This window comes from Colias philodice, chromosome 3, assembly GCF_061535455.1.
Source record: "Colias philodice isolate Cphi_HAF_F1 chromosome 3, ilColPhil1 Martin Lab GWU primary, whole genome shotgun sequence".
Classification (NCBI taxonomy): Eukaryota; Metazoa; Arthropoda; class Insecta; order Lepidoptera; family Pieridae; genus Colias; species Colias philodice.
Window position 1 is genome coordinate 4,070,397 of NC_143088.1, and position 27,373 is coordinate 4,097,769.

General features: G+C 32.9%; 1 protein-coding gene across 3 annotated transcripts in view; it reads right to left on the reverse strand.

The window, feature by feature from the left end:
* Positions 1–27,373, reverse strand: part of Hr4 (nuclear hormone receptor 4) — a 66,051-nt gene that overhangs the window by 24,250 nt on the left and 14,428 nt on the right. The window contains exon 1 of one of the 3 annotated variants that reach the window (XM_089714147.1): positions 9,460–9,650. The exons of 1 other annotated variant lie outside the window; for it this stretch is intronic. In XM_089714147.1, the coding sequence (XP_089570273.1) occupies positions 9,460–9,517 (58 nt within the window). In that variant the 5' untranslated portion in view covers positions 9,518–9,650. Of the gene's footprint in view, positions 1–9,459; positions 9,651–27,373 lie in introns of those variants that run through there. One more of the 3 variants, XM_089714148.1, reaches the window with a different exon arrangement.

Sequence of the window (27,373 nt, forward strand, 5' to 3'; positions counted from 1 at the left end):
TTATCAAAGAAAAATAAGTATAATTTGTCAATGTTTCCGTTACTTTAAGGACGTCTCACTATTAATACGGGAAAACCACACTCTTGCAAGCAAAACCCAGCACGATTACAACAAACCACTCGGTGCCTTCAAATAAACAAAAAGCCAGAGCCAAAACAATGATTTCAAGCTGCTTACTTGTCATAATAATAGCACGATTGCAATAGCTGACATTGCCTCTCACTGGCCTACGTAATACGTAAGTTACGCAAAAGGTCTTTACCCTTGTTTATTTGGGACAGATTTATTAAGTGATGTTTTAATTTACGAGTATTAGCATCTGTATTCGTATTTGTTGAGTAATGATGTACAATGGTTTCTATACTGTCACCTCGCTTCAATCACTTTTCTATACGTTTGAGTAATACGAGCTTTTAGCGGCTTCGCGGCAGACATTCACTGTTTATTTTAGTATTTCGTAAGGCTGGGTTTGTATGAGAACTGAGAATGTGTTCGCTATTCATGTTGATAAATTTAAAATATATTTTTGTATCTCAATACGTAATAATTGCGTACTATGTACAAAAATATACGACGAAGCAAGAGGCTTTGACTTTTTGAGAAGGTCGTTTAATTACATTTATTTTTTCCTCAATATAACGAACCTTTTGAGAAAACGGTATCTGTAACTGTGAAATATCGTTACAGGTGCTATCTTTACGTATGGAAATAGAAGTAAGGAGGTGCGCTTTCGTAAGTCGATGCATCTTTACGTAAGCTTTCATCGACAATGTCACAGTTATGTAAATGGCCGACAACACGGATCACATTGAAACGGTTTTCCTGTTCGCTGTATAGAACTGTTCAAGTTTTAAGCCACGAGTCAAGGCTTGAGTTCATGTATAAGTTTATATCTATTGCGAAAACGATATTTATTACAAAATATACTCCTAATTTTCCAGTTTTCTCTTTACCACTGTATGGTTTGACACATTGAAACACATTGAAAGACGTAATATTGATAAAATAATTATTAAAATGTATTTATTATTTACTCTATACCATTGTAAAGGCAAGTGATTTAAAATATACATTTTGTTACGATTGTCCTTAAATAAAATTGTTAGATCATATTGCAATAGATATTAAATTGTAATAAAAATTGAAAACACATATTTAAAAATAATGAAATTAAGTTATTTAGCATTTAACTCGGTCAGTCTGTCTGTGACTACACGCAACCGCGTTACGCGGACATTGTCAATATATTACATTATGTCCATGCGTATTATGATAAGATTTATTTAAATCAGTAGGTAATTTAGAATAAACTTTGAAAACTCGTTTTTACCTAGTTGTAGGAACAAAATAAACATTAGAAACGTTTATTTTCCTTAGCATAGACATTTCATGGTTATTTAAAGTGTTGTTTTCGCTTTAAAGTCTAATTTTAATATTGTATCTTTTGTAGATAATGCCTAGATATAATAATGAAGCTATCTAAACTATTCGAAGCTCCAGTATTAGTAGATTAATATAATCGTAATTCGTACGCTGTTGCTTTATTTAGCAATAAAATGTTTGTAATGTAGTTCATTATGTTTGTAATGTATTTAAATTCGGGATAATTGGGTCGGTCGAGATCAGAGGGTTAGTATGGGTGGATAACACGCGAACGAATCACGCGATCGCCACAGTAACACACTGCTAAAGAAACTGAGGAAAATGCCTTCCGGGGTGAACGGCCTCGTTGCGTAAAGAGCGCGCGGTGGCGCAACGTGCGCGCGCGCCCCACCTCGAGCAGCGACATCTACGCGAATGGGGGTGATGGAATTTTTTTCGACTATTAAATAAACTATTAGTACCATAATTTAATAACCAGACACCGGTTTTTCGACTTGAATGCAAAGTGTGTAAAAAGACGTAGATATCGTGTTTGTTTACATTTTGGTAGACAGGAAATTCACAAAAATTACTACCTATGACTATTATTATCAAGTTTAGTTTTAAGAATATATCAGAATATGTTTCTTTTTTCATCCAGCTATAATTATAAATCTTTTTAGCAATTAAAGAACCTTAAGCGAAAATCTTGAAACAGACGGCATGAATAATGATAATACGAATTTTTATGTCCGTATGTTGTCTGCAATGTAAGGCAAGTGACGAAATGAAACATAATACCTAGGTCAAGGTTTTGCTTCTCTTCGAAATGGGAAAATTGCCACATATTGTCGACCTTAACTTGTGGCGCACGACCAGTCTGCATGTGTCGCAAGAACTCAAGCTTAAAGCGAATTTCATACTCTATAGGAACCAATATCACGACCATATAAAGCAAATTACTTTTATTTACATACACACTTCAGACGAATTGGTATGAGACGACATAGTCATGACTATACGCGGGAAATATATTGCCGGGTAGTGGTTGCAACTTGCAATGCTAGTGTGCTCACCGAGAATTTCTGCAAAACTTACAACGACATGTTTTTGCAATTTATTTGTTTACTATTCAAGATTTTTTTTTTGTACTTTAATTTTATAAGAACTCGTTTTACTTACGGGCTATTAAATGATTTAATGCTGTACTGGTTTGTCTAGTTACAACTCAACCATCCATAAGAACAATGAATAAAAAAAGAAAAATAATTGTGGACGTTTAGTCATTCAACCTAACTAACAAAGTAAGCAATAAAACTAGGTGTAATTTTAAAGACAGATATAAGGTTTTATGTATTTTGAAATCTATCTTTAAGAAGTAAGAACACTATAAAAGTTTATTATTGCCGAGTCTTAATAGCTGTACTTCAAAGTCTTAATTTACGTACAATTTCATAATGAGTTAAGGAAAGTTTTACTAAAGATTTTAATAAATAAAACAAACATTTCTATAGTATGTCAAAGAAAATGGAAAGTCAGTTATACAACAGCGACCAGCGACCAGCGACCACCTGACAGAGCCGTGAAAGGCATACGATTTTAATGTCAGCCGCCGTGGTCAAGGTTTTGTGTTTTGAGCGTTTGCTTCACGCGATTTTATCTGAGTGTTACAAGCATTAACTCCAAATAATGAACAAGTATTGCCATTAAAAGTTATGTATTTGCACATTAGTGCATTGGTTCTGTGGGAACTTGTGTATTGAACATTTTGGTCGCAGGAGAGGATTTGATACCGCGTGAGTGAAATTTTCTATTTCAATTATTTATTTAATTTCAGTTAAAATGTGAAATGAATTTAGAATTTAGATTAGGTATATCAAATTACTCAATGTAAAGAAAAACTTTCTACGGTGATAATAATTATATTAATATCCCTATTGCTAAAAAGTAAGCAAGTTAAATTAGCTAATAAAACATTAAACACAACATCAACAAACAACAAATCCGAAGAAACATTACACCACACAGAACAAATACAAAAACTAGTATTAAACGCGCCACGTAATAAAAACACCGACGCGTAAATAATTCCAACGATAGTCAAGAAAGCTTTAAATTAACAACGCATAACGAAGACAGATAAAAGTTTTCGTTCGAGAGTGAGAGTATTGCCGGTCTAGGCTGCGCAGGCGCTGTAACGGCTTTGTGCGGCGCAGACGGTGCAACGGTACCCGGTGTAGTGACGTCACAGAACGGTAAAATGTACGCGCGCCTTTACGGTACGTCCCGTAGGACCTATCATAGTGGTAGTGATGGTCGGGTTTGTTGATATCGACTTTTTTGGCGGGAAATGAAAAAATGAAAAAAGTACTGAGAAAAGTAAATATTCTCAACCATGTAAGAAGTTAATGAGCAACTGGCATTAATAAGTCATTTAGAAAATTAAACAGAAGCAAATTGAAGAATAAAAGTAATTCATATTTCAGTCATCATATTCATATTTATTTTGATTTTGACTAATCATAAAAAGTAAAATGCATTGTAGAGTTGAGATGTTTAAACACTACGATTAATTTTATCTAAGAATAAAAATAGAAAGAATACGTGAAAGTTATTTATGATAGGCTCCAACAAATTAAATTAAGTTAATCCATCGATATCGACAAAGCCGCTCAACACAACACTACTGGTCAAGCACCATAGACCTTAACCACTTTCTCTTTCGAACGCTACTAAATCACGCACACATTCACAGGTAGATTTTTATGTATGTACTGTATTGTTTCTATGTGTGCCATGACGCCAGTTACATAATGCAAGTTTGGCTGACGCATCCAAATGAAAGGTCAGTTAATCTATTTATAGGGTATATACATACGTTCACTTTCCATAAGAATATATATTTGATCTGATCGTTAGATTCAATTTAAAGATCGTTAACCTCTCTATTACATATTCACACTTTTACAACTTACTTAATGTATCAATTTATAATGTATAATTTTTATTTAAAACAGTTTAATGTCAACATTTCGACTAGAAACTGTGGAAATTGTTTATTTAGAATATTACATGATGGCGCTCTTTGTTTTCTTATTGAATCAAAATTATTCTACACGCATCAATGATTCAAATACCTACTGAAAGTAAAAACATTAAGTCTAATCATCTATTATTATTCGTTTTTGAAATACCATTTTAATGATTTGACGTGACAACACAGCGATTAATTAAACGAATATTATTTATAGCATTATAAATCCGTTCTATCTGGAGGAAAACGCGAGTGCCAGTGGTTCAGAGTCCGTGACTCCTACATCATTGTCACAAAGGTTCAGACGCAAGGCCACCGCTCGCAAGCCCTGCGTGGGAAATCCATTGCCCTCATGAACGCGACTAGATTAACCTAAAAACTAATATTGTTTTAATGAATCGAGAAAATTCTAGATTTTTCTAGAATTCTTAAATTTAAATAATATGATAGGATGCGTTTAACGAAGTTTATAATTGTTCAGTTGGTTCGTTCGGTTTATGATAATGTTTAATTGCAAATAAGTGTAATTATATTATGCAGTTATTACGATGGCTATTTGCACAAGAAAAAAAAATAAGAATAGTTTAAACAATAATAAAATAGTTATATTTCATCAGACATTTTTATAATATTTAGTAGATTTTGAATATTATTATTATAAATATTTATAAAAAATAAATACTATTATCTAATAGTATTTCTTTTTTAGATGAATATGCACATGTGCATATTCATCTCTTAACTGCTTCCTTAAAAAAAGCATTTGCTGACAATTAAAACATTCTATTATTAAAACGTTAAGAATTCGGTTCAAAATCAACCGAAGATTCGTGCATCGTCATTATAAAATATGACTACAATTAAGGTTATTTTTAAAGATAAATTTAAAGCAGTTCCGCCACCAGAGAGTTTACCATTCGCAGAAATACTCACATGTGGTTCGTATAGGCAGATGACTCAGTTATGGTTTTATGACTTAACTATCATTGACCCTAATTTCTAACTGACAACTGACATACACTTGATCGTCATATTCACTTGCAGTTTATGAAAGTACCTATTAAATGGATATGATCACAGTAGTATAAATAAGCAGCGTGAATAAAACGATTAATTTAATATCAAATTGATATTTTATTTAAATGATAAATAATGAACAGTAAAAAATTTGAACCATCGAAGTTATAATTCCAATTTGTAACTCTCTCTTCCTACTCAAGAAACAATTACTGTAAGGTACTAAAAGTATTTACATAGGCAGTTGGCAAGTTATTTAGAACGTAACTAAATTGGCTATCGCGTTCTTTGTATTCAAATTGTACTTGGTTTTTACTTTTACTATAAAACGCTATCGTGTGGGAGCGATAATAGAGCATGTTAGCCATATTATGAACTATTTACGAAGCGTGACGGTTGCAATGTGTGCGTACATGTATTGTCGGTTTCAATCTCGAAACTAGGGCGGGCAGTCATCCCGACGGTACAATGCAGCGTTATGCAACTCTATCGCACGTCAATTTACGCGACTATGTGTATGTCTATTAGGAAAGTTGCAAGCTATTGTCTTGTAAGGAGTTCGATATACTATACTTTATTCGTAATCTTATATAGTCGAAAAATAAGTGATTTTTCGAGTAAATACAAACGTTATTGTTAAATGTGATAGTACTTCGTGCCTATTCTTTCATTATATAATATTTAGATTCAATCATTTCATAACATAGTATATGAATAGCATATGTATGCTATGGTGCAATGGCTATTACTAGTTAGTCGAGTCAATACTGGTGCGAAGTTATTAAGTGTCCGATCGATTTTTTGCATGACACGTTCTATAATTCCAAGAAAAGTTCATACAGTTTGTGCAGGCATTTTTATCATAGGTCCTATATTTTTTACCGTTATACATACGTTACGATATAAAAGTGAATGTTTTAACATAGTGCACAATTACGCACCTAGCACAAACATATTACAATAATACATTCCTAGTGACAATGCGTCACCTTGCCAGCGTACATTGACGCATCTACGTTTTGTTCGAGCGACCTCATGCTTAGTGCGTTTTAGAATTACTAATAACAACATCTAATCTCATCTATCCCGCTCACTCCAAGTACTTTAATTATGCACGAGATAGAGACAGACACGACGTAAGGAATTATGAATTTTGTTTGTGTGAGACCGACGCTCACCTTCAGCAAGGTAAGATACGGCCGGCGCTAACAAAAATGAAGGGCTAATAGATACTTCGAACATTTGAAGGTAACAACAAAGCAAATAAAGTATTAATTATCAGCAAACCTTGTTCCCAAATTTTAAGGCATAAGTTGGTAAAATCTTGTGCCGAATTTTTGACTTCCTTTAGAGTAAATTATATTCAGAAAATTATCCAACTACTTATTCTTCCCAAACACGAAGTAATAATATTATATTATGTGCTTTCGGTGAGAAAGGTATAAAATTCTTTTGTCTGAATTACTATAAACTATTTTAGTTTTTAAAATATTGTTAAAATATAAGTTATCACCAATTTTAATAATTTCGGAAAAGGAATCAAAAGCTTTTTAAAATTAAAACGTTATTCAATATTTCATATGATTATATATATTTTTGCCAGCTCTAGCAGCTAGCTAGTGCTGTACACCGCCTCTGTATGTAGAGTGACGTCATTCACGCTTTGCATATTATCCTTTCTAACTTTCACTAACCTTGACGGAGTCACGATAACAGAAAAGCTCTTCTAATAGGCTTTTCTAATGTTCATTATTTAGTTTAATATTTCACTTTGTTTTTAAACACTAGACAATTGAATATTAAGTAAAAAAAAAGTATTTAACATTAAGATGTACACACATAAAATACTGAAATGGAAAAGCATGCCCTCGGTACGTAATTTTCTTTGTACTCAAGCAAAAGAAAGTTATCTTTATCATCTACGTAACAAGATCCATAACAGCTTGTACGTTTAAGATTGTAATATCATAGCGTTCGTAGTTCACGTCATCGCCCATCATCCATATTGCAAGTACCGTCTCGCCTTATCCGTAAAAGCATCAACTTTGACCAACTTAAAAGTAAAATTTTAAAGAGAAAGTATTCCGTACGGTCAGAGATAAGGCCAACGGGTAGCATTTGCACTTTGTATACAAAGATGAAATTTTCGATAAAATCAGATTTTATTTTTGACACCTTTAACTAATGAATGTATGACATTTTTGTTTATCAAATTAAATCAAATAGGTATTTCATTTTTTTAATTAACGACAAAAACATGAAATGTTAATTTAATTTTTACAAATACAAAATTACTAGAGTAAAACATACCTTGACTTATTACAAAACAAAAAAATATATAAAGCCTTTTGAAATAGTTAATAAAAATTGCGAATTGTATTTTATTATTCTATAATATGATAAGACAACTGTCTTGATTAAAAAAATAAGCACAGATTTCAAAATAGTTTCTATGTAAGTATATGGTCTATCTATAAGTATATCTAGAATCAATACAATTTTTGTTCAATCCGCGCTAGCCAATAAAGCGTTCAATAAAGATAGTAATTTAGGTAAAGATTGTTATGCGGAAACGAAAATTGTTTACAATGTGATATCTGTATAATAGTGCAAGAGACAGGTTGCCCGTCAGATAACCTAAACTAAAATGCGAACGAAGCGATATGATAACGCAAGGCGTTACGCGGACCGCTGCTACAATCATTAGATAAACATATAGGTCACTGAACCGACCTAGTTTCGATTGAGAGCCACCACGACGTTGTGTGCCTTTTCGTTAAAAATCTACGCAAACACTAACAGTAACCAACGCGGTTTACATACGTGCGCGTACGCAAGCTTGTATACGTATCCGCTTCAAAATCAAGGCGATTACTGAAAGATTTTTTCTGTTGTTTCGAAACAACTTTAATTGAAGAGTTATAGAAATTATGTATCAATAATAAGTATGCCTTTTTATGTACGACATAATGTTATAAACTATCAGTGAAACTTGAGCACTAAAGTAATTATGAAATAGTTGTAAAGGAAGTTAAATACTCAAATGGAACTCTATTAATAATTGTCCACATAGAGTAATGCATTACGCAAAGTACCATGTAGTTCATACATTCGAATATAAAATTGTATATTTTAATGTTATTACAATAAATAATTGTTTCGGAAGTCAAAAGACAATTATGAATTAATTGCTAATTATATAACCAATATTAGCTTATTGTTTTTTACATTCAGTTTTATTATCTAAACTCGAAGTGTAAAATAAATACCAATAACATTTAGTTTAGTATAGGATATCGTTGTTGCAAGATTCTATTTAAAACATGCTGAAAACATTCCTGTAGGCTCGTAGCGTTTTAAAACTTGAATAGCTTTAATATTATTCTTAATTATTCAAAGAAATATGATGTTATCGACAAGCTTTGATATTATAGATTGGCATATTCGCTAGTATGTTCTGTTGTGACAATAATCCGATAGGGGGCGATAGTACAAAACATCTCGTAGCAAATTCAATATGGCCGCCGGTATCTATTCTCCTTGAATAGTTTTAGCCTATAAATGTGCGTATTTTTCAATTATTATACCGAAAAATTCTTATTTTAAATGAAGTAGCTCATAAAATTAATAGAAAATATAGTATTGCGCTTTAGATGCACATAATATTCTTTCCAAAAATCCAATAAATTAAACAACTCCGTCAGATACGTAGTTACTTTACAAAAAAATGTATTTATAGACTAAAGAAGTATTCTTAGTAGCTTTTATTATGTCCTCATAATTTATTTTGGTTAAAAAAAATATGATAATAACAATGTTATTATTTAACGTGTAGAATTATAGTATAATTTTTTTAAAGTTTTTCGGAGATTAAATAATTTATATCTAAGCTTGTTGTCAAACACGTGTTGCTAGAGGTGTGTGCGTGACCGTTAGAAAAAAAAAACAAACAAACATTTAGTAGATGAAAACGAGAGTGTAGGTATATGCCGTCGTGATAATATAGCATGGAAGCTTTCAAAGTGTACCGTAAAACATCGTCTCACCGTAAAACATGTTTTTCAAGCTCGCCTGTTTGCTAAGAATAATGGTGTTTCTGTCCATTCAACCGAGGCAGATGCGCGCGTATTCAGTTCGCTTTTCATAAAATAGTCCATCACTGATTCGTGCCATACACGGCGTCGTAAAGGTAAGCGTGAAGCGTACCGTCAGTCGCGCTCGCGGTTGGCGCCCGTACGGAAGTAGGTTAGTAACTAAAGTTTTGTTTGCGTGAGGCTGCGGCGCGCTGCACTCCGCTCGCTAACGCTGGCGCGCGGCCCTGCTCGCTCGCCCCACCGCCCGCGCGCTTCCCACCGCGCGCCCGCACATCTTTCACTTTCGGGCTTCGGGTCGCTGCCGCCCGCCCTCGCACCCATTGTTATACCGCGCTGAAACTCCGCTGAGCACTCACGATTTACATCACCCTTTCATTCACGTTTTGAACCCTTACGTAAATTATTAACGCATAATGATTACACGCACCTTCCATTTACAGTAAATCCCTTAGGAATTATTTGTTTTTTATTTACTGTTTAAAGTACCCTTTGACTTCATCTCTAAATTAGGTATAAAAGATTCTGACTAACATACAGGAAAATGGCGCATATTTTACCTATATGAACAACATGTTAGAATGGTGAATCAGAAGCTTGTTGCGTCTGAATCAGAAGTCTGTATCATTATTACATTCCTAGTTTTGTAATTGATACAACGAATCTTCTGTTTGCGCTTTATTTAGATTGACTTGATACTAGATGCGTAGCATTGAAATGTCAAAATTAATGATAGAGCAGAAACAAAACAAAGCTCAACGTGATTAGAATTGCTACATCATTATAGTGTTTCCCGATTACGATCTAACATATCTGTACCGGGTTTCTAATTTGGAGTAGTCTTTGGTATCGAATCTGCCATTCGAATATGGAATAGAATGTGTTGAATGCGGTTGGGTACATCACACGCATTCGCAGAGTGCTCATTGTCGGTGGTTATGTAAGGCAGAGGCCGCATCGATGCCGCTGCTGGAGTCAACGTACGGCATTGACACGCGGCCGTTCCCCACTGCCTGCGCGCTGTCGCCCTCCCCTCGCCTCCTCACCGCTGCTGAAACCAGCAGCTGCGAAATTGGGTCACGAGCTACGCCGCCTCACGTCTAAACCGACCAATGGATTTGGACCTCTCCGTTTGTGAGCAATTTGTTAGATCCGAGTCATTAGTCGAGAACGCCAGGAAGCGACTCGGCTCAAGACAAACTGGATCTCGTAGAGCGACAAACAAATAACGTTCAGTTTAAAATAACTGTTTCAAATTGACGAGATGAGTATCAATGAAAATGTCGAAATATTAGCTTATTTTATATTAGTTCATTTTCTATATATTATGTAGGTCAAAAATTTGTTAAATTTTAACTATTGATGGACTTATAAACAAAATGATATTAGATTTTTGTTTTACTATCGGGTAATAAAATATAAAACAACATATATTTATTATTTATTCTTATAATGACATAAATAGTTTCTAATATTAATGCATGAAAGATAGAGAAGGAAAACAGCAATGCACCGGCATCGAGCGCTAGAGTCAACGAACGTCATTGAAGCGTTACACGATGCTTTTTCTGCTCTCTGTGTAAGGTAATAAAGTTGAAAATCTTCTGTCGCAATTGCACAATCTAGCCTTGGCTCTTACTGGCCTGGCTGACTTAGACATTCTATCTACTTTTACGAGTACATTGGCGAAGGCTCCAGTACTTGGTACTTAGATATCTTTGTACTTAGTCGCTGCAACTAGTATTGCACACGCCAACTCGACGATTGCAGATTTAATTTGTTAATAATAAAATAATTGTTCATTTATAACAAAAGTATTGTCTCTACCATAGTTATTTTCAATAGTAGTTTCGCATTACTGTTGAACCAATATTAAATATGCCACATACCTAATTTAAGTTAATTCATTGAACTTCAATATTACCGATGATTATGACTTTGGAACTTTTTTCATTTTTTACTGTCAATAAACATATTTGAGGAAAAATATGTTATAATAATTTAGCAATCTTTAAACTTTAATAGTTCAATTATTATATAACAATTACATAAAAACTATCGAGGAATGGTCACCAATACATGAAGTTGCTGATGTCATGATTTTGGTTTGAATCATTTATCACCCACAACACATAGTACGGAATAAGAACTGGATCATTGTGTATATTAGTCCATTAATAAAATATTCTTATGACTAATCGTAATCTTAGGCTAGGTTATGGTTGATAAGGTAAGCGCCTTAGAAATAATAAACGCAAACAACACAACATACAATCACCAATCGCGTTACATTGTTTCATTTTATAGTAAGGTTAAAAATGTTTGTTTTTAAAGCAAAAAGGTATAATAACTATCAATTACGTCAGTAATATCAGATCCTTAAATGTTAATATTGACACTAATTTACATTAAAAGCCAATTTATGAAGGTCAAGTTAATACTATTACATTCAATTAAATTTTACTTATAGTACGAATTTAAATTATAAGTGATAATCAAAGTAATTATTTATAAGCCTCTAATATTAGTTGTTCTCGAAAATTTTGCAATACATATTTAAAATAAATTTTACAAGATGCATCGACTGCACTGCAAGTAAAAAAATGATTGCTTTCCGATTAAAATTTTAAGTTGACGTCAGCACTTATTAATATGAATAATTATTAAATATAAATAATTATTATTAAATAAGTGGAAGGCATTCAAAAAAATAATAATTATCATTAACATCCTGCATTGAGCACAAGTTTGACTAAATCTAACATTTACGCTAGCAACATGACCGTGAATATGATTTATTTCGTATGACGCAATTACGTCCAATTCAAAACAAGTGAATTGATTATATTATATGATCGGGGGTGGCGTCAAGTCGCCCCAGTTTTGGGTCGCAGGCTGCAGCGGGTGAACGAACGTCATTGACCCAACTAGTACCTGCGCTGTTCGCCCCTAGCGGATAAATGTGGCCATTGAAACTGCTTGGTAACAGAAATATCGATTCGTGCAACGTTCAGATTGTAATCATTTGTGGATCTTTATCGTGGTGGCTTATGCTTATGCATGTGGAAGACTGCAGGTAATGTTTAATAGGATTTTGGTGCATAAATTTTGTAAATTATTTACTGAAAATTTCGAAAAAAATAAAAACAGCAGTAACGACTTCTCTGTATGAAAATAAAAAGGAAGTTATTATTGATATGCATTAAAGAAAATAGAGACGTAGAGTTATGAGATACTTCTAATATGTATAAGTAAAATAATAATTATAACATTTAGTATTCATTCACATGTGAATTAAATTTAAATTAACGCAATTCATATTTTGCGTGAGATTTATAGAATTGTTGGGAAATTGCAATTTTTGGAATGTTACCCACACTTAGAACTTAGAAGTTAGAATGGCCATATTGCAAAACTGTGGAACTGTTGATAGAATCTTGTATTTTATTGTTGTTATTTGTTTGAATTTGCATAAAAGTGGCCCATTTATATTACAATTTATTGATATCTGAGAGCTCTACCGACCCAAAGGTATTTATAGAATAGATAAATCCTTTAAAACATGAACCAAGTTATTTCAACCACTTTTACAATTAAAAGTTAAAAATGTGCACAGTTTTTATAAGGCTCGTTAAAGCGAAGGATGGTGTCAAGTGATCTTAACCCGGGTGCACTCTGGAGGGTTTTTGTGTATCACTAGCTTTGTAAGACGGGGATGGGGAGGATGGCGCGGGGAGCATGGAGGATGGAGGATGCGAGGTCAGCACGTGCGAATGCAGAGGGTGAACGAACGTCATTGACCTACCTCGGAGGCCTACTTATGATGTGCCGATAACAACCCCGCTGATAACACTTGTTTGCGCTCCTATTAATGCGCCGCTTCTAACATCGGCGCAGAATTTATGAGTGTCACTTTATTATTAAAAGTAAAGTATCGCTGGAATTAAGTTTGATTTTCCTTTGTATAGATAGAATTGTTACGTAATACCATGTTATAATAATAAAATAACATTGTGATTTGTGTTACGCAACAATTTTACGAGAGAATGAAGAACGTATGTTAATTAAACAAGAGAATGAAGATCTTATGTTAATGATACAATTTTTTATTCACATTTTATCACACAATCAATTAAAAACTATTTTAAAATTACCAAAAAAACAAAAAAATATCAGCCCAAATAATTAAATATCAATAACATTTTTTCTTAAATATTTGATTATTTTAGCCCTTTATTCTACTAAGTTTTAATGCAAGATAAAGTCAATCGGGCTCAAGTTTAGTTAACTAGGTAACAACTCGCTATTAGTAGGTACGTTATCAGCACAGATAAATATGTTCAAACCTTGCTCTACCAGCTCTATGATTTTCCTTCTAGTTCCTGCAATTTTATGTCAATGTCAAGTGTAGCTAGATTGTATTTGTTGGTCGTTAAATTATAATTGGTTCATAATTTGGCCATTCAGCTCTAATATTTGCAACAATTCGATACATGTGCTTCTAAATACTACATCTTTGGTTCCAGTTGTATAAATACAATAATTCGAATTGAATAATAGTATTTATTAGTTATTCATTTTTTGTGGAATGAAAACAACTAAACGTAATGGCCGACGCATTTAAAACCAATGTCAATTTAGCAACATCGATTCAACCATTGCAAATATAACTAACTTCTATCTGTCTAGGACTGTGAGATCGCTCCGACGCGGATTCATTATTTTACTCCAACGACATAGCGGATTTTTTTTAAAATTATAGATTATAGATTAAAAATACTTCCCTTATATCTTACATTTTAATTAATATTACGAATTTAAATTAATCTAAGGGACTGAATCTACAACTCTACTACTAATAAATCGACTACTAATCTACAGCTTAAGAACTTAACGACGTTATCCCAATCTTTTCCCCTCGTAGCAGGGTTATCAAATCGCTCGCGCTCGCTCTTAAAGGTATCAGAAATATTAGTGTCCGCTGCACCGGAGCCCATTTCCGACACCCCGGATCAATACAACCCGGGGAAACGACCCCGTGACCTCGGCAGAAGTAGGACATCGCGCAAGCGCCTCTCATTAACTCGGTGCATCCGCTGCCATTTTGAATTGCTAATTTTCTATCTACCAATAATTGACGGTGATGTATGTAGAAGTTTTTATCCTAATTATCCTTTGAAATTGAGCTTTGTTTACATATTATTTCCTTGCAGTTTTGAAAATATTTGCAACGGAAAAAAATATACGTGAACATTGGAATTTCGTTCTAAAAGTTTTATCATCACAAAAAGGATCTTAGTACTCATTTAATCATGAAACCACTAAGTTTTGAAAATATTAGTCAAACTACGTTCCCTGTACTACAAGGTCCAATTGCGTTGACGTCAACTGAAAATTAAACTTTAAAGGTTAAATGTCACGTTGCAGCTCAACTCTACTAGGATAGGATCGATGGAAATCTAGTGTTGAAATAAATATATAAAAATCGCATTAAAAAACCTGACAATAAATAAAGTTTCAATGACACTGGTTTTAGTAATAAATCGAAGCATAATGTTCTCTTTAATGTTATTAAAAATATTTATAATAGTTAAAATATTTAACGAAAAACGCAGAAAATAAAAAAGCGTTCATTTTACGGATTTGTATCGTTTCCATTTTCAATGACCAATAAATGATACATATAGATATAATTAATTTTTAACTGCAATTGTTAAACATTAGATATATAAAAAACGATCGAATGATGAAAATAATGAATAAATTGGCTGTCTATCTAATCCTTATTATAAAGACTGCAATTTCCACCAAATGAATTAATAAAAATAATCTAGAAAGCTTTACACAAAGATTCTATAAAAGTACCATGCCTAATACCCTGGATACTACGGACAACTTTATCGTGTCTAAGAGGAATTATAAACGATAGAGCTACGGAATGTTACCTCGAGTAACACGTAGTAATTATTTAGTATACATTTTGAGTGCGTCGAGCATTCAGGCTTATAATATATAGGCAGTTGCAATGCCAAGGTAACTGCCAAAAGGCGGCGTGAGGTCAGAGCCCAATGTCAGGGGCCCTAAGATTTTGTGTTTACAGCTCTCAATGAGGCTCATTTTGTAAGCCGATTTAATTCTATTTTTGGAGCTTATGCATGTTTGTATTTATTTCACTGTAGAATATAGAATATTCTAAAACAAAGGACGATAGAATGTAGATGATTCATGAATAATGTAAAGCATAAATGAAATCTTATCAAATAGTGATAATTAACCTATAAATACGGACTTATACTTCTTACGTATTGATGTTTTCACTTTCGTTATAGTGTTTGAATTTATTACAAATATAACACTTTTTTTACAATAATGATATTTTATAATATGTATATTATAATAATAAAATCTGACAACATACAACATATATTGCTTAATTCACGTTTAAACAAACGATGCTAACATCAAGTGATGTCGTAAACGTTTTGTGGGATAGCGTCAACTAATTAAGGCCAACCAAAATAAACTTCGAAATAGACCAACGGAAAATCGTTAAAAATTTAATGTTTTCATTTTCATTCGGTCAAGTATTTTTTGTTCTTGGTTATTTATCAGATAATTATGTAATGAGGCGGAATTGGTTCTTATAAACATAATTACAAAGACTTAATTTTATCTGAACTTAATTTACCCACAAAAGGTTTAGATAGAACTGTCTCCAGATACGAAGATTTTTTTTAAATCAACACGTAGGTAATCTTTTAAATTTGACCTTTAATTGAATTATTTGAATTGTAATTACATAATTATTGTAAGCTCTAAACTGGCTTATCGTTAATTTTAATATTATAAAATATAATAACAAATACAAGTTTATAATCAAACCATAAAATTGGTGATTAAGTTGAGCTTCCAAGCTTCTAAAGTCCAGACATCTTAATAACGATTCAATGTTAACGAACGTTATCAATTGGAAGTTTATACTATCCTTAAAGTTTACCTATATCAAAACGAAAACCATACAAATTAAGTGTTATATTTATTTACAGAAATACAAAAAAAATATCACGTAGAACATCATGATGATGCTTTATGACGAAATCGTAATAGTATCGCCTCGGGTTATGATTACATTAATACCAGATTTATATAGGCAATCTTATATGCATGTGTGTGTTTATACATATGGCAGTGACAGTGGCTTGACCCCCCTTTGACCTAATTTCGAGTTTCATCCAGCGGGTTCGTGACGCACGCGTACGCGTATGTACTTATAGAGGTACATGTATAGCTCAATGAGTTGAAGTTCGGAGCGAGCGTGACCACAATGTAGGGACTCGTAGTTATATATAGCAGGATTAAATAGGATAAGAGATAAGCTCATAAGATAATTATTAATACTTGTTTTTACACTGATATGACTGACTGAAACCTCACACATACACAAATTAATCTATACGTCAGGTATATAAGAACTCATTTTATATTCCTCCTACCTACAAGCTTGCATAAAGCTTTATACGATAACATAAAATAAAGACTTTTCCTCGTAGATATTAAAATAGATTAATCATTCCTATCCTTCAGCTTCAGGTACTTTAGTTTATAATCCATACTAATATTATAAATGCGAAAGTAACTCTGTCTGTCTGTCTGTTACTCAATCACACCTAAACTATACTGAACCAATTTTCATGAAATTTGGTATGGAGATATTTTGATACCCGAGAAAGGACATAGGCTACTTTTTATCCCGGGAAAATGACGCAATCCCGAATCCCACGGGAACGGGAACTATGCGGGTTTTTCTTTGACTGCGCGGGTGAAGCCGCGGGCGGAAACCTAGTTGGTATATAAATAATTAAACACAAATCAAAATTAAAGATATGATAAAGACGCTGCATTGATTGATCTATTGAATAAAATATTTCCATCAGTCAATTGTTTGTAGGAGAAATGTCACCCTCTTCCAGCTCAAATTTTGGTTTAATTAAATTGCAAATGATATTATTTCTGCTAATCATATAATTTTAATAAGATTTTATCCAGACATACATCTTCTTTTAAATAAGGATTAGTTAGTCAGCGGGTTAGATTGTGTAAAAAATCCCTTCATTGCAATCGATGATTGCGTACATTGAGGAAGAAAATTTCATCAAAGAATAAATGGTTCGCGTAATCGAATAAAGCTACATTTTCCCCCGCTTACATAAACATGAAAGCCTCCTCTGTTGATCTATAAATAAGATGCCATAATGGCGTCTAGGGCGGCGGCGTTACCATGGCAACGTTGCAGTCGCACCGACCCAGTTCCGCGGCCTGTCCAAATGTTAATGACCTCCAAAACCCAGGTCGAAGTTCACGCTACACGAGTAAGAGATTACCACCATCTACCCTATAGTCCTATAGATATCTTCACGGGTCACCCCGGGTATTGATCGGGTCATGTTGCTTTCTGGCTTGGATTTAGTCACGTATACCGCTATTTTGTTGTGATGAAATGATCATAAATTAAGAAATATCTTAATAATAAAATAATCACAAAAAGAGTAATAATTAAATATGTATAAAATAACACACTATTGTTACGTGCTGATTTTTATATTCAATTAAATTTTAGATTAAAATTTCGTTAATTAACTTGTTAACGCATAACTGTGAAATTGATGATATCTTTGTTATGTGTTGCTACTTTATTGTAGAGTTTCTGAATGGCAATCATAACTTTTCGTTTAAACTTCTCAGTCATAAAATGATAAACTTTATAAGTGATAAATGCGTCTGCGCATTGGTTTAAATTTTAACAGTTAAAACGCTCAAATGCACACATGGAAAGGGAAATTTAAACATATCTAGTGCTTAGTTTAGAGTGCCTAGGCGACGTGTATGTGTATCGGTGTGTGCACGGAATCTACACGCACACACGCGCAGTTATAATATGACTGCGACGTTACAGTAACATATACCAGTTAAACCAAGGACTGAGTAATATGTATTTTGATGCAGATATTTCGAACTGGACGAGAAATGTGTCCTTTAAATAAAATATAAACATTCTAAATTAATATGATAAAAACGCTGTGTAAATTATATTATGGTTTTGTACAATCTTCTGAATAACAGAGGATTGAGATTTTTATATCGATTGATTTCATTTTTTTGTACTTTATTGCAAGAAAAATGTATATATTCTCATAACAATTTTACTTTAAAGTTTAAACTAATTGGCTAGAAAACCACTCAAAGAAAACTTTAGCTTGATTGTTCTGTGCGTATTTTCAGCGCGTCGATCGATCTCTACGTAATTTTATTATCCCCGCCAAATTTTGATGCGTCCACGTTCAAGGTGTTGTCAATTTATATTCTTAATCTAACAGTTAGTCGTTTTTATGAATAAAAAATATTCAAAATATCATAATTGTTTCTCCCAACGCGTATACAGGAATAGCAGAGCAGGTCTATGATATACTAAGTTCTGAACTAAACATAAACTATATGATGCAAGAATAGGTTCATACACGATATCTAAATTCAAAATCTGTTCACCACACCAAGTACGGTTGTGTTGCGACAAAATGCAAGGTATATCAGTTATTCCAGCCAATTACCACACAATTTAAAGCACACTAGCTGGAAATAGCTCAACATTCTTCTTTAAATTGTATTAGAAAGACGTTACAATTGCAAAAGTAGTGCAAGCGATACACGTATACTGTACAGTGTTTGTATGTGTGTCCTTAGCGAGTGGGTACTTCGCTAGTGCAGGGCGGGAGGCGGGGGCGGCGCCTATTCCGAGCGCGAAACTAGGCCGGCCGCCGACCGCTGATCGCGGTCTAAAGCATAGGCGGAAGGATTTAATGCGTTATTTCCTAAATCATATACATTCCTCACTGTAAGTGTTAAAAATTTCGCTGTATATTTTGTATTAATTTCAGTGGAAAGCTCAGGTTTTATCGCAGCTTGTAAAACAATGTTATCAATAAAAAAAGGCTCATTTTTGCTCTCCTTTGACTAGAATAAAATAGCATATCAACAAAATAATTCCTGCTGCCCAACTTTTTGTGGTCAAAATTTAGTAAAAATTTGCGACGAGAAACAAGTAGGTAATGTTCGAAGCTCAAAAGGCGTAGGATAACAGATTTTTTAAATTAACTTTCCAATAACGATATCTTATTGATGACATATTAATTAATTAGGACTTTTGTCTGATTAGCATATAATTTACTGCTTACTCATCATCATAGAAAAATCATTTTGAATTGCAAGATAATTCCTTACGTTTGTAAAAACACTAAAAATTGACATGCATTTATGAATGATGTGTAAGGTTTTGTCAATAAAGTATTATTATGTAAATTAAAGTAGAGATTAATCACGTGGCAAGCCACACGTGACTTCGGTCAACGACAGTAGATGTTATGTATTTGCGAATTCGATCCCTTTCATAACTATTCGATAATAGTTTCAAGAATATGCTTAGCTATTACTTCACTTGATGTAATGCAGACTTAATAGAAATTAACTATTTAAACTATATTTAATGCCTAATTTATGAGTGTGATGTTGGCGCCACGACAGTGAAAACAACGAGAAAGTATCGAATTTATTGCACTCAAGCAATATAAGCAATATATATTGTACTTGACCATGCAAAGTTAGAAAATAAAACTTATTGTATTTAATAAATAAGTGACTTTAGCCTATTAAGAAGCCATATATTATATTAAATACGATCGAATTGTTCCAGAATCACGGACGTGTAGGTACGTTCTGAATATATTTACTGAAACAAGCGAATTCGGTCACACTTAGGCCATCTGGTCTCCTGACTCCGGACGCGTGACGATGCCAAAGAAAAATTACTTCTAAGAACAAAAGTTCAAGAACTACAAAAGCGACTCGACACAAGCTCGTAGGTTGAGTTTCAAGTTTTCGTCGAAACAGGAACTCGATGATAGTATTGCAGATTTAATTAGCTAGTTCTTTGAAAAACTAATAGCCAACTCACTTTTTAAACAACAACAAATTTTCTCTCATAATTACTTACATAACTTTTTTCTGTGATAAGAAAGTAACTTTCGTTTTTTATTTAACATAAGCAAAGCAAATTAAATTAGGCAATCTTTTGAGTGGATCTTTTTTAAAACACTTAAAATACAATTCAACACTATAAATCAATAAGTAACTGTCACGTTTATTAATGCGACAAGTTTAAAGTTGGAGTAGTGAAGGTTATATTTCGATTAATGTCAATAGCAAGTTAGGGGATTGAGTACGCCTCAAGCACTAGTCTCGCTCTCATATAAATTTCATTGCGCAATATCCGCATTCCCATTACGCTAATGTATACATAATGCCATCAATATACCAATCTATAGAAGCCCAGAGCATTTCGCTTGCACTATAGAAAGTGAGTCTTTGTTTTCACTGTGCCGGTAATGAGGGGAGATCATTGCCGTTTTGTTAGCCGCTTGACTCTATCTCGCTCACGGAAACCAAAAACCCCGTAGAAATTATTTTGAATAAAATTGCCATTGTTATTGTACACACGATAAAAAGGGAAATGAAATGCCATGTTTATGTATTGAATGTGCTAATGCAATGAATGCAGGTGTAGAAAAACCTTGACTATCTTTGCAAATGCACTTTCACTAAATATCTACACATCGGTTACAAACTGAGCATTGGGCTATTTACAATGCTCGAATACTGAATAAATATTTTATACGTCGTTGCGATATTGTGCAGGTACTTTTCGGACGAAGCGAATTATTCTTCTAATTTCTGTGTCACGCTATCGCAAAAATCCTTCAAATTTTTATGTCAATGTGTAACGTAAATGAAGTCACGGTCGGTTGTCGATCTCTTTAAATTATAACAGTCTTTATCGCTATTGTTTAAAATGCTATCTTCTGTGATAATAAGATAAGGCGACAGCAAAACAATATTTAGAAGACATACCGGCTATAAACCAATTTACAAGGTCTGACCTAGAAATAAAACTTCTATTAGTAAACATTTACATCCCACATCAAGTACAAAATATGATTCATGTAAGAACTAAAAAAATAAATTGGATTAACTAAATGAATTTAAATCTTCAAAACCGATACGGAACTTTCATCGAAAAGCAATTTCACAGCGTATTGTAAACGCGTCTATTGTTTTATAAACTATTAAGATAAGATATGTTGTACAGCTAAGAATTTCAATTGGAATAATTTGGCTGAATTAGGAGGCGCCAACAAATTCGCACAGGCCACGGTCTCGGGCTCGAACTTGTCCGATTTTTATTGCGAGTTTAAAGAAGCGAGCGAACTTGCCCCACTGACCACGGGTGGCGATTGATATAAATATAATGGAAGCGCGTCCCGTGATACAATTGATGGCAGATGGCCCGGCGATTCCGCGCAACGTTCAGATTAACGGCTCCAAGTTTTCTGTGAACTGAAATCTATAAATATGGCCTTGCAATTCCATTGCGTCAAAATATGCTGTCTACCTTTTGTTCTAATTACCATAATATAACTATTATGTAGTTTTTGAATGGTACCATGTTAGGTTTCATGTTTAATGTGTCCGCTAACATAGGTTTTAACACTTTATTGTACAGCGGATTCATATAAAACCCATGCATCCGCTGTCGCAACATAGATTTTAACAAAAATTACCATCGCGTATAAACGTGGTATAAATTAATGAATAAATTTTCCTTTATCATAACGATAATAGTTCAAAGGGAGCTCCTATTAACCTATTTTCGTGAACCACTGAAGTGCATTCGAATGAAGTGCATTTTGTTAAAACTGCACAGATCTGCTGCGTGGGGCGCGGGGACTCGCGGTAACCTACATACCGGTCAACACTCCGGCTCAGTCAACACTCGCTACAGGGACATTAGAAGCGTTTGCACAGCGCAGTCGACTGGCTTACTGCCGTTCCAGTAGTCGTTGAAGCGTATGCTCAAAAATGTAACTAGGACCTAGGTGGATACTGAATAGACAGATCTATGTTATGCAGTATGTTTTGTGTATTCTTTTCACGTAACCTGGTTAAATGGTAGTTGAAACAGATACTTTTATTGGTATAGTTTTGATGCTTTTGTATGATACTAAAGTTGTTATAAACATCAAAGTTAATAGTTATAAACTGAAAGTATGGGTGTATCTATAATAATTATAACTAACCTTAACACACTGATTTTCAGTTCCAATCGTACTTAATGCACTCACCTGTAAAAAAAAGAAAATGTATAAAAATGGGTCTTTACTGTATTAGAAACTATGTTATTGGACATAAACCTAATACAATGCCGTAAATTCTTTTTATTATTCACCATCTGTTCACACATTTTATAACCTACATCCCAAACATATTGTGATTGACCTACAAAATAAAACTGTATATTTAATTTCAATATAATTAAGACATTAAAATTTTACGATTAACTATAAATTTATTGCTTTTTTCTTTAGAATATGTAATTTATTTAGAATACAAATTTTATAAAATACAATGTTTAAGTTAAAAAAATGTTAGGAAGAATGTAAGTGAGAAATGTCGACTAAGTATATTGAATTGAAACATTGAATTTTATAAATTCTATATAAAATGCAAATATAAATGGTAAATAAACCGAATAGCCTCAATAACATACTCTATATTGATTGCTTATCAAAATTAACAACGAAAAAATATTTCAAATTCTTATTACTTTATATTGCAGATAATACTATAATATGCTGGAACGTATTTTCTTTTTGAAATTTTATTATGAAATTATATTTTATGAACATGTTAACTAATCAGGCCAGTAACTTAACAATAGATCCATGTCGCGTAAACAGACTAACGCCAGCATTAGATGCGACTAGACAAGGCCATACCTATCAGTGAAATGTCGAGAAGGAAAGAGAGGGAGACACAAAGTATTTATCGCACACATAACAAACACTACAAGTGCAATCTACACACACACTTGCAAATTTTCTATTTCTATTACGTGGTCTAGGGTTGTCTATTTGTGTTAATAAAAGCGACATACTATACGTATAGTGTATACTTATGTGATATAATGTGTTGTTATCAAGCCCTCTTTCAAATATACACAACATTTATGGAAAGGCTAATTCTGCTTTACATTAACATTTAAATGTTGGATCTTAGAGTTGTACACTTAATCATTTTATTTGTATATTCTAATATTTTAGACTTCAGAGAGATTTGCGTTTGCATTTGTTTATTTATAATTTGTATATAATTTATTAATTATACCTTATTTTCTGTATATGAATTTATAGTAAAAACAAAGTAATGAAATAAAAAGTATAGGCAAAGAGCATATAAAAATTGCGCTCCACTAAAAGATTAATCCAAAAATTCCAATCATGCAATTCACTGCAGATAGCGATATCTATTGTGTATTTCACACGTCCTAAAAGCCATCTATTGATGCCTACAACAAAATCGTGAAAATCTTATCGCTCTATAGGTACGTGCTAGAAAGTATATCGTCTAGACTACAAAATAAGGAGGTTAGAGACTATCAACAAAATTGGGTGAGTGTAAAGCGCACTCGATAACGATAACCGGCCGAACTTGCGATTGCGACAACACGTCCTAGAACCCTCTTGAACCCAAGTACCCTCAATAACTACCAACCGAAACGTAGCACAGCGCCAAAACAACGTGCTAATAATATTGTATCGCTTATAAAACTATGTTGTGAACGTTCGATTCAGAACAGTTTCCCAACGCTTTTTGTCTAGCACTCTAGCCTCTGTGGCGTAACTTATGCCTTTGAAAATCTTCATCACATCTTTATATTTCACAAGATCATAAGTGCTTTTCCTTGTACTGAGAAACTTTTTTATCGGTTTTATTGGTTTCAATAGCGGATGTCAATTACTAGTCAGGGTATAATTTTATAGAATTGCAATCAATTTCACGTAGGATATTAGAAGATGTGAGGTTAATAAATAATTACTGCCTATATAAATATGAACTCCAATCGCATCTTATCAAAAAAATAATAGAAATTACTTTTAATAAATTAATGAAAGATATTTTCACGAAAATATTAAAATAATCACTATGTGTTCCGAGCACACGTTTCCCATAGAAATTGGGTTATCTTGATAGATCGACCTCAGTTGCAACACGTCCAGGAACGCGATAGCAAATGAAGAAAGTGATACTTATGAAGAGTCGTGTTAAGAAAATATATAAGCCGAAAATATAAAAAAAATGTACGTATTTTTATAAAATATATATCAAGGAGTGCTCTCTTTTAGATCTATATTGTTTTTAGTTGAAAAGCTAGAGAAAACTTTTTAGTGTCATACAAGTAAATAATTGCATTTCTGACTTTTAAACATTATATTTACTTAACGAACATAATATATTTTAAATTTTAATTAATTTGTATCAACTTTTTTTTATTCTATACGAACAAATATATCACGTAGAGTCCGGTGAAAATGAAAGTAATGTTGTAGATCATTCAACGTCTCTGCGTCTACGATAACCTTTTGAAATTTGTTTTGTTTGAAGCAAAGTCCCTGACGTCGTCCTAAATGTTCATGTGAGACTGGCACACTGCCCAAATATAATTAGTCATCGTTCATGTGGTTAAAATGCGATCCTAGAATGGCAGGTTCTTAGAATCGGCGACATTTGGTTAGATAACAAAAATAAGTTTGAGTACATGTGCCATTTTCAATAATTTTCTAATTTTATCGTCTTATGCATATTAAGATATCAAATGCCATTAATAAAAGATAGATATATTCAAAACTTACAGTTACTTAGAGTTAGTTACTTAGAGTTCACGTAGAAACAGTTAGCCAATAATACTTTCATGAGTTACATTAAAAATATTGATTAATAATTTTGTGTGTTTTTAATAGTTAGTAGGTAGTAAGTTATAATCAAACACAATCCGTGTCCGTTTATTATCTATAAAAAAAAACTATTTATTTTATTAAAAAGAAAGGAAACAATTTAATAAAATAGAATTAGTGAATAAATTAAATATATTGTTATAATTAAAAATTATATCATATAAAAATACCTCCGTGTATTTATCAAACAGATTTAATTAAAAAAACGCATTGCAGTTGCGTCGCTTTACAGCTGTAGCCATCTATTGATAAGCGGCCGAAGTACATTTCGGCCACTCGACGCTAGATGGCTGAATTTTCAATTCCAATGTAACTCGCGCGCCATATTAATTTTACCTGAATTATTTTTATGCGTTCGTTATGTGTTCGTTTATTATTAATAGAAATAATTTTATTGGATGGTTACAAATATTTTAATATGCAGAAATAAATTAAAAATAATTTAACCAAAATATATTCCATTCCATTTATCGTCAAATTAGGTGTGGGTTTATTACTTTTTTATATAAAGTAAACCGACATGTAAAATAGTTTTATTTGGATTTATATCCCAAAAGCTCGAAAACATTGTCTCTTGGGAAATCCAGTCTGTGTTATACTCGTATATCATTCATGCAACATCGATTTAGAGAGCGTCTACTAGACTTAAATTAAGTTTGCATTGCGGTTTGGTGGTGTTTCTTGTTTTATTGTTCATTATTATTTTATTAGTTTGTTAAATTAGTACACTAAATTAACAACAAATAATTGTTCAGAAATGGTCTCACGAAAATATGAAGATATCTCAAAAAATGTAATATAATGAAAAACCAACATAATTAAGATAGAAACGTTTTCTTAAATTCACATTATTTTTAGAACAACTAGACCGTATGCGATTACATTAATTTTGGCTATATTGATTTATGCGTTTTGGATTTTTCATCTTAAATACGTAAATCATTTTATTCTATGAAAACCAACATAATTAACATATAAACTGTTTCTTAAATTCACATTATTTTTAAAACAACTATGCTATTACATAAATTTTTGCTACATTGAATGATTTGTGCATTTTAGATGCAAAAAATTCCAGTATTTTTTATTGTTCATTACTTCTTAATGAATTTTCCTCCATTCATAAACATTTTTCTTAGCCAAATTACTCTAATGAGCACTGCACCTATAAATAAACTACACAATTCAAGCGATCAACAATAATAGCAAAATATAAAAAATAAACAGTGCACTCACTCATGCACAGCCCAACCCCCAATAAAGTAATTGAACTTCAGCTGTATCTGTGTGAATGCACTAGGCACACTACGAAATCTAGACCCGAGTGCAACGCTCGGATTCGTTGGGGTAGGTCTCAAATATTGCACGAACATTCGCACTATGACTATACGTGTGTAGTGCGAATATAGTTGATTAACACGTAAACAAAGGACGCATGCTTGGACGGATCAACAAGATTTACACCTTTCTAGCAGGAAATCAACAACATTCATTTGGTCTAGTATAATAACTGGGATTTTAATAGGAGCGTTTTGGTCATTTATAAAATTTCGGAAGGAACGTTTACTATGTGCTATTAATAATTTTATTTATTTAATAGAAACGATGCATTTGTAGCACTCTGCTCTACACTGCAAAAATATTAGATAGAAATTTACGTATAATTTTTATTTTTCAGAACAAGACTGAAATAATGATTTCAGTGAAAAGGTATACCAAAATATACGTGTAACAAAATTATCTCTCTCTTCTATTAATAAAACAAACATAATTTATTGATAAAAATCAACCATAACACACCAATCGCGAAAACACAATCAAAACGTCCAACACATGCAGTGTTTACCTTCGCGTTTGTGTGCCAGACATATCTACATCTAGACGTCTAAATGTCTAGATAAGGGTGCATCGTTGGCGTAGGTCCGGGGGGGTAGGTCGCGCCCCATCCCCAATGCACTAAGTACTAACGC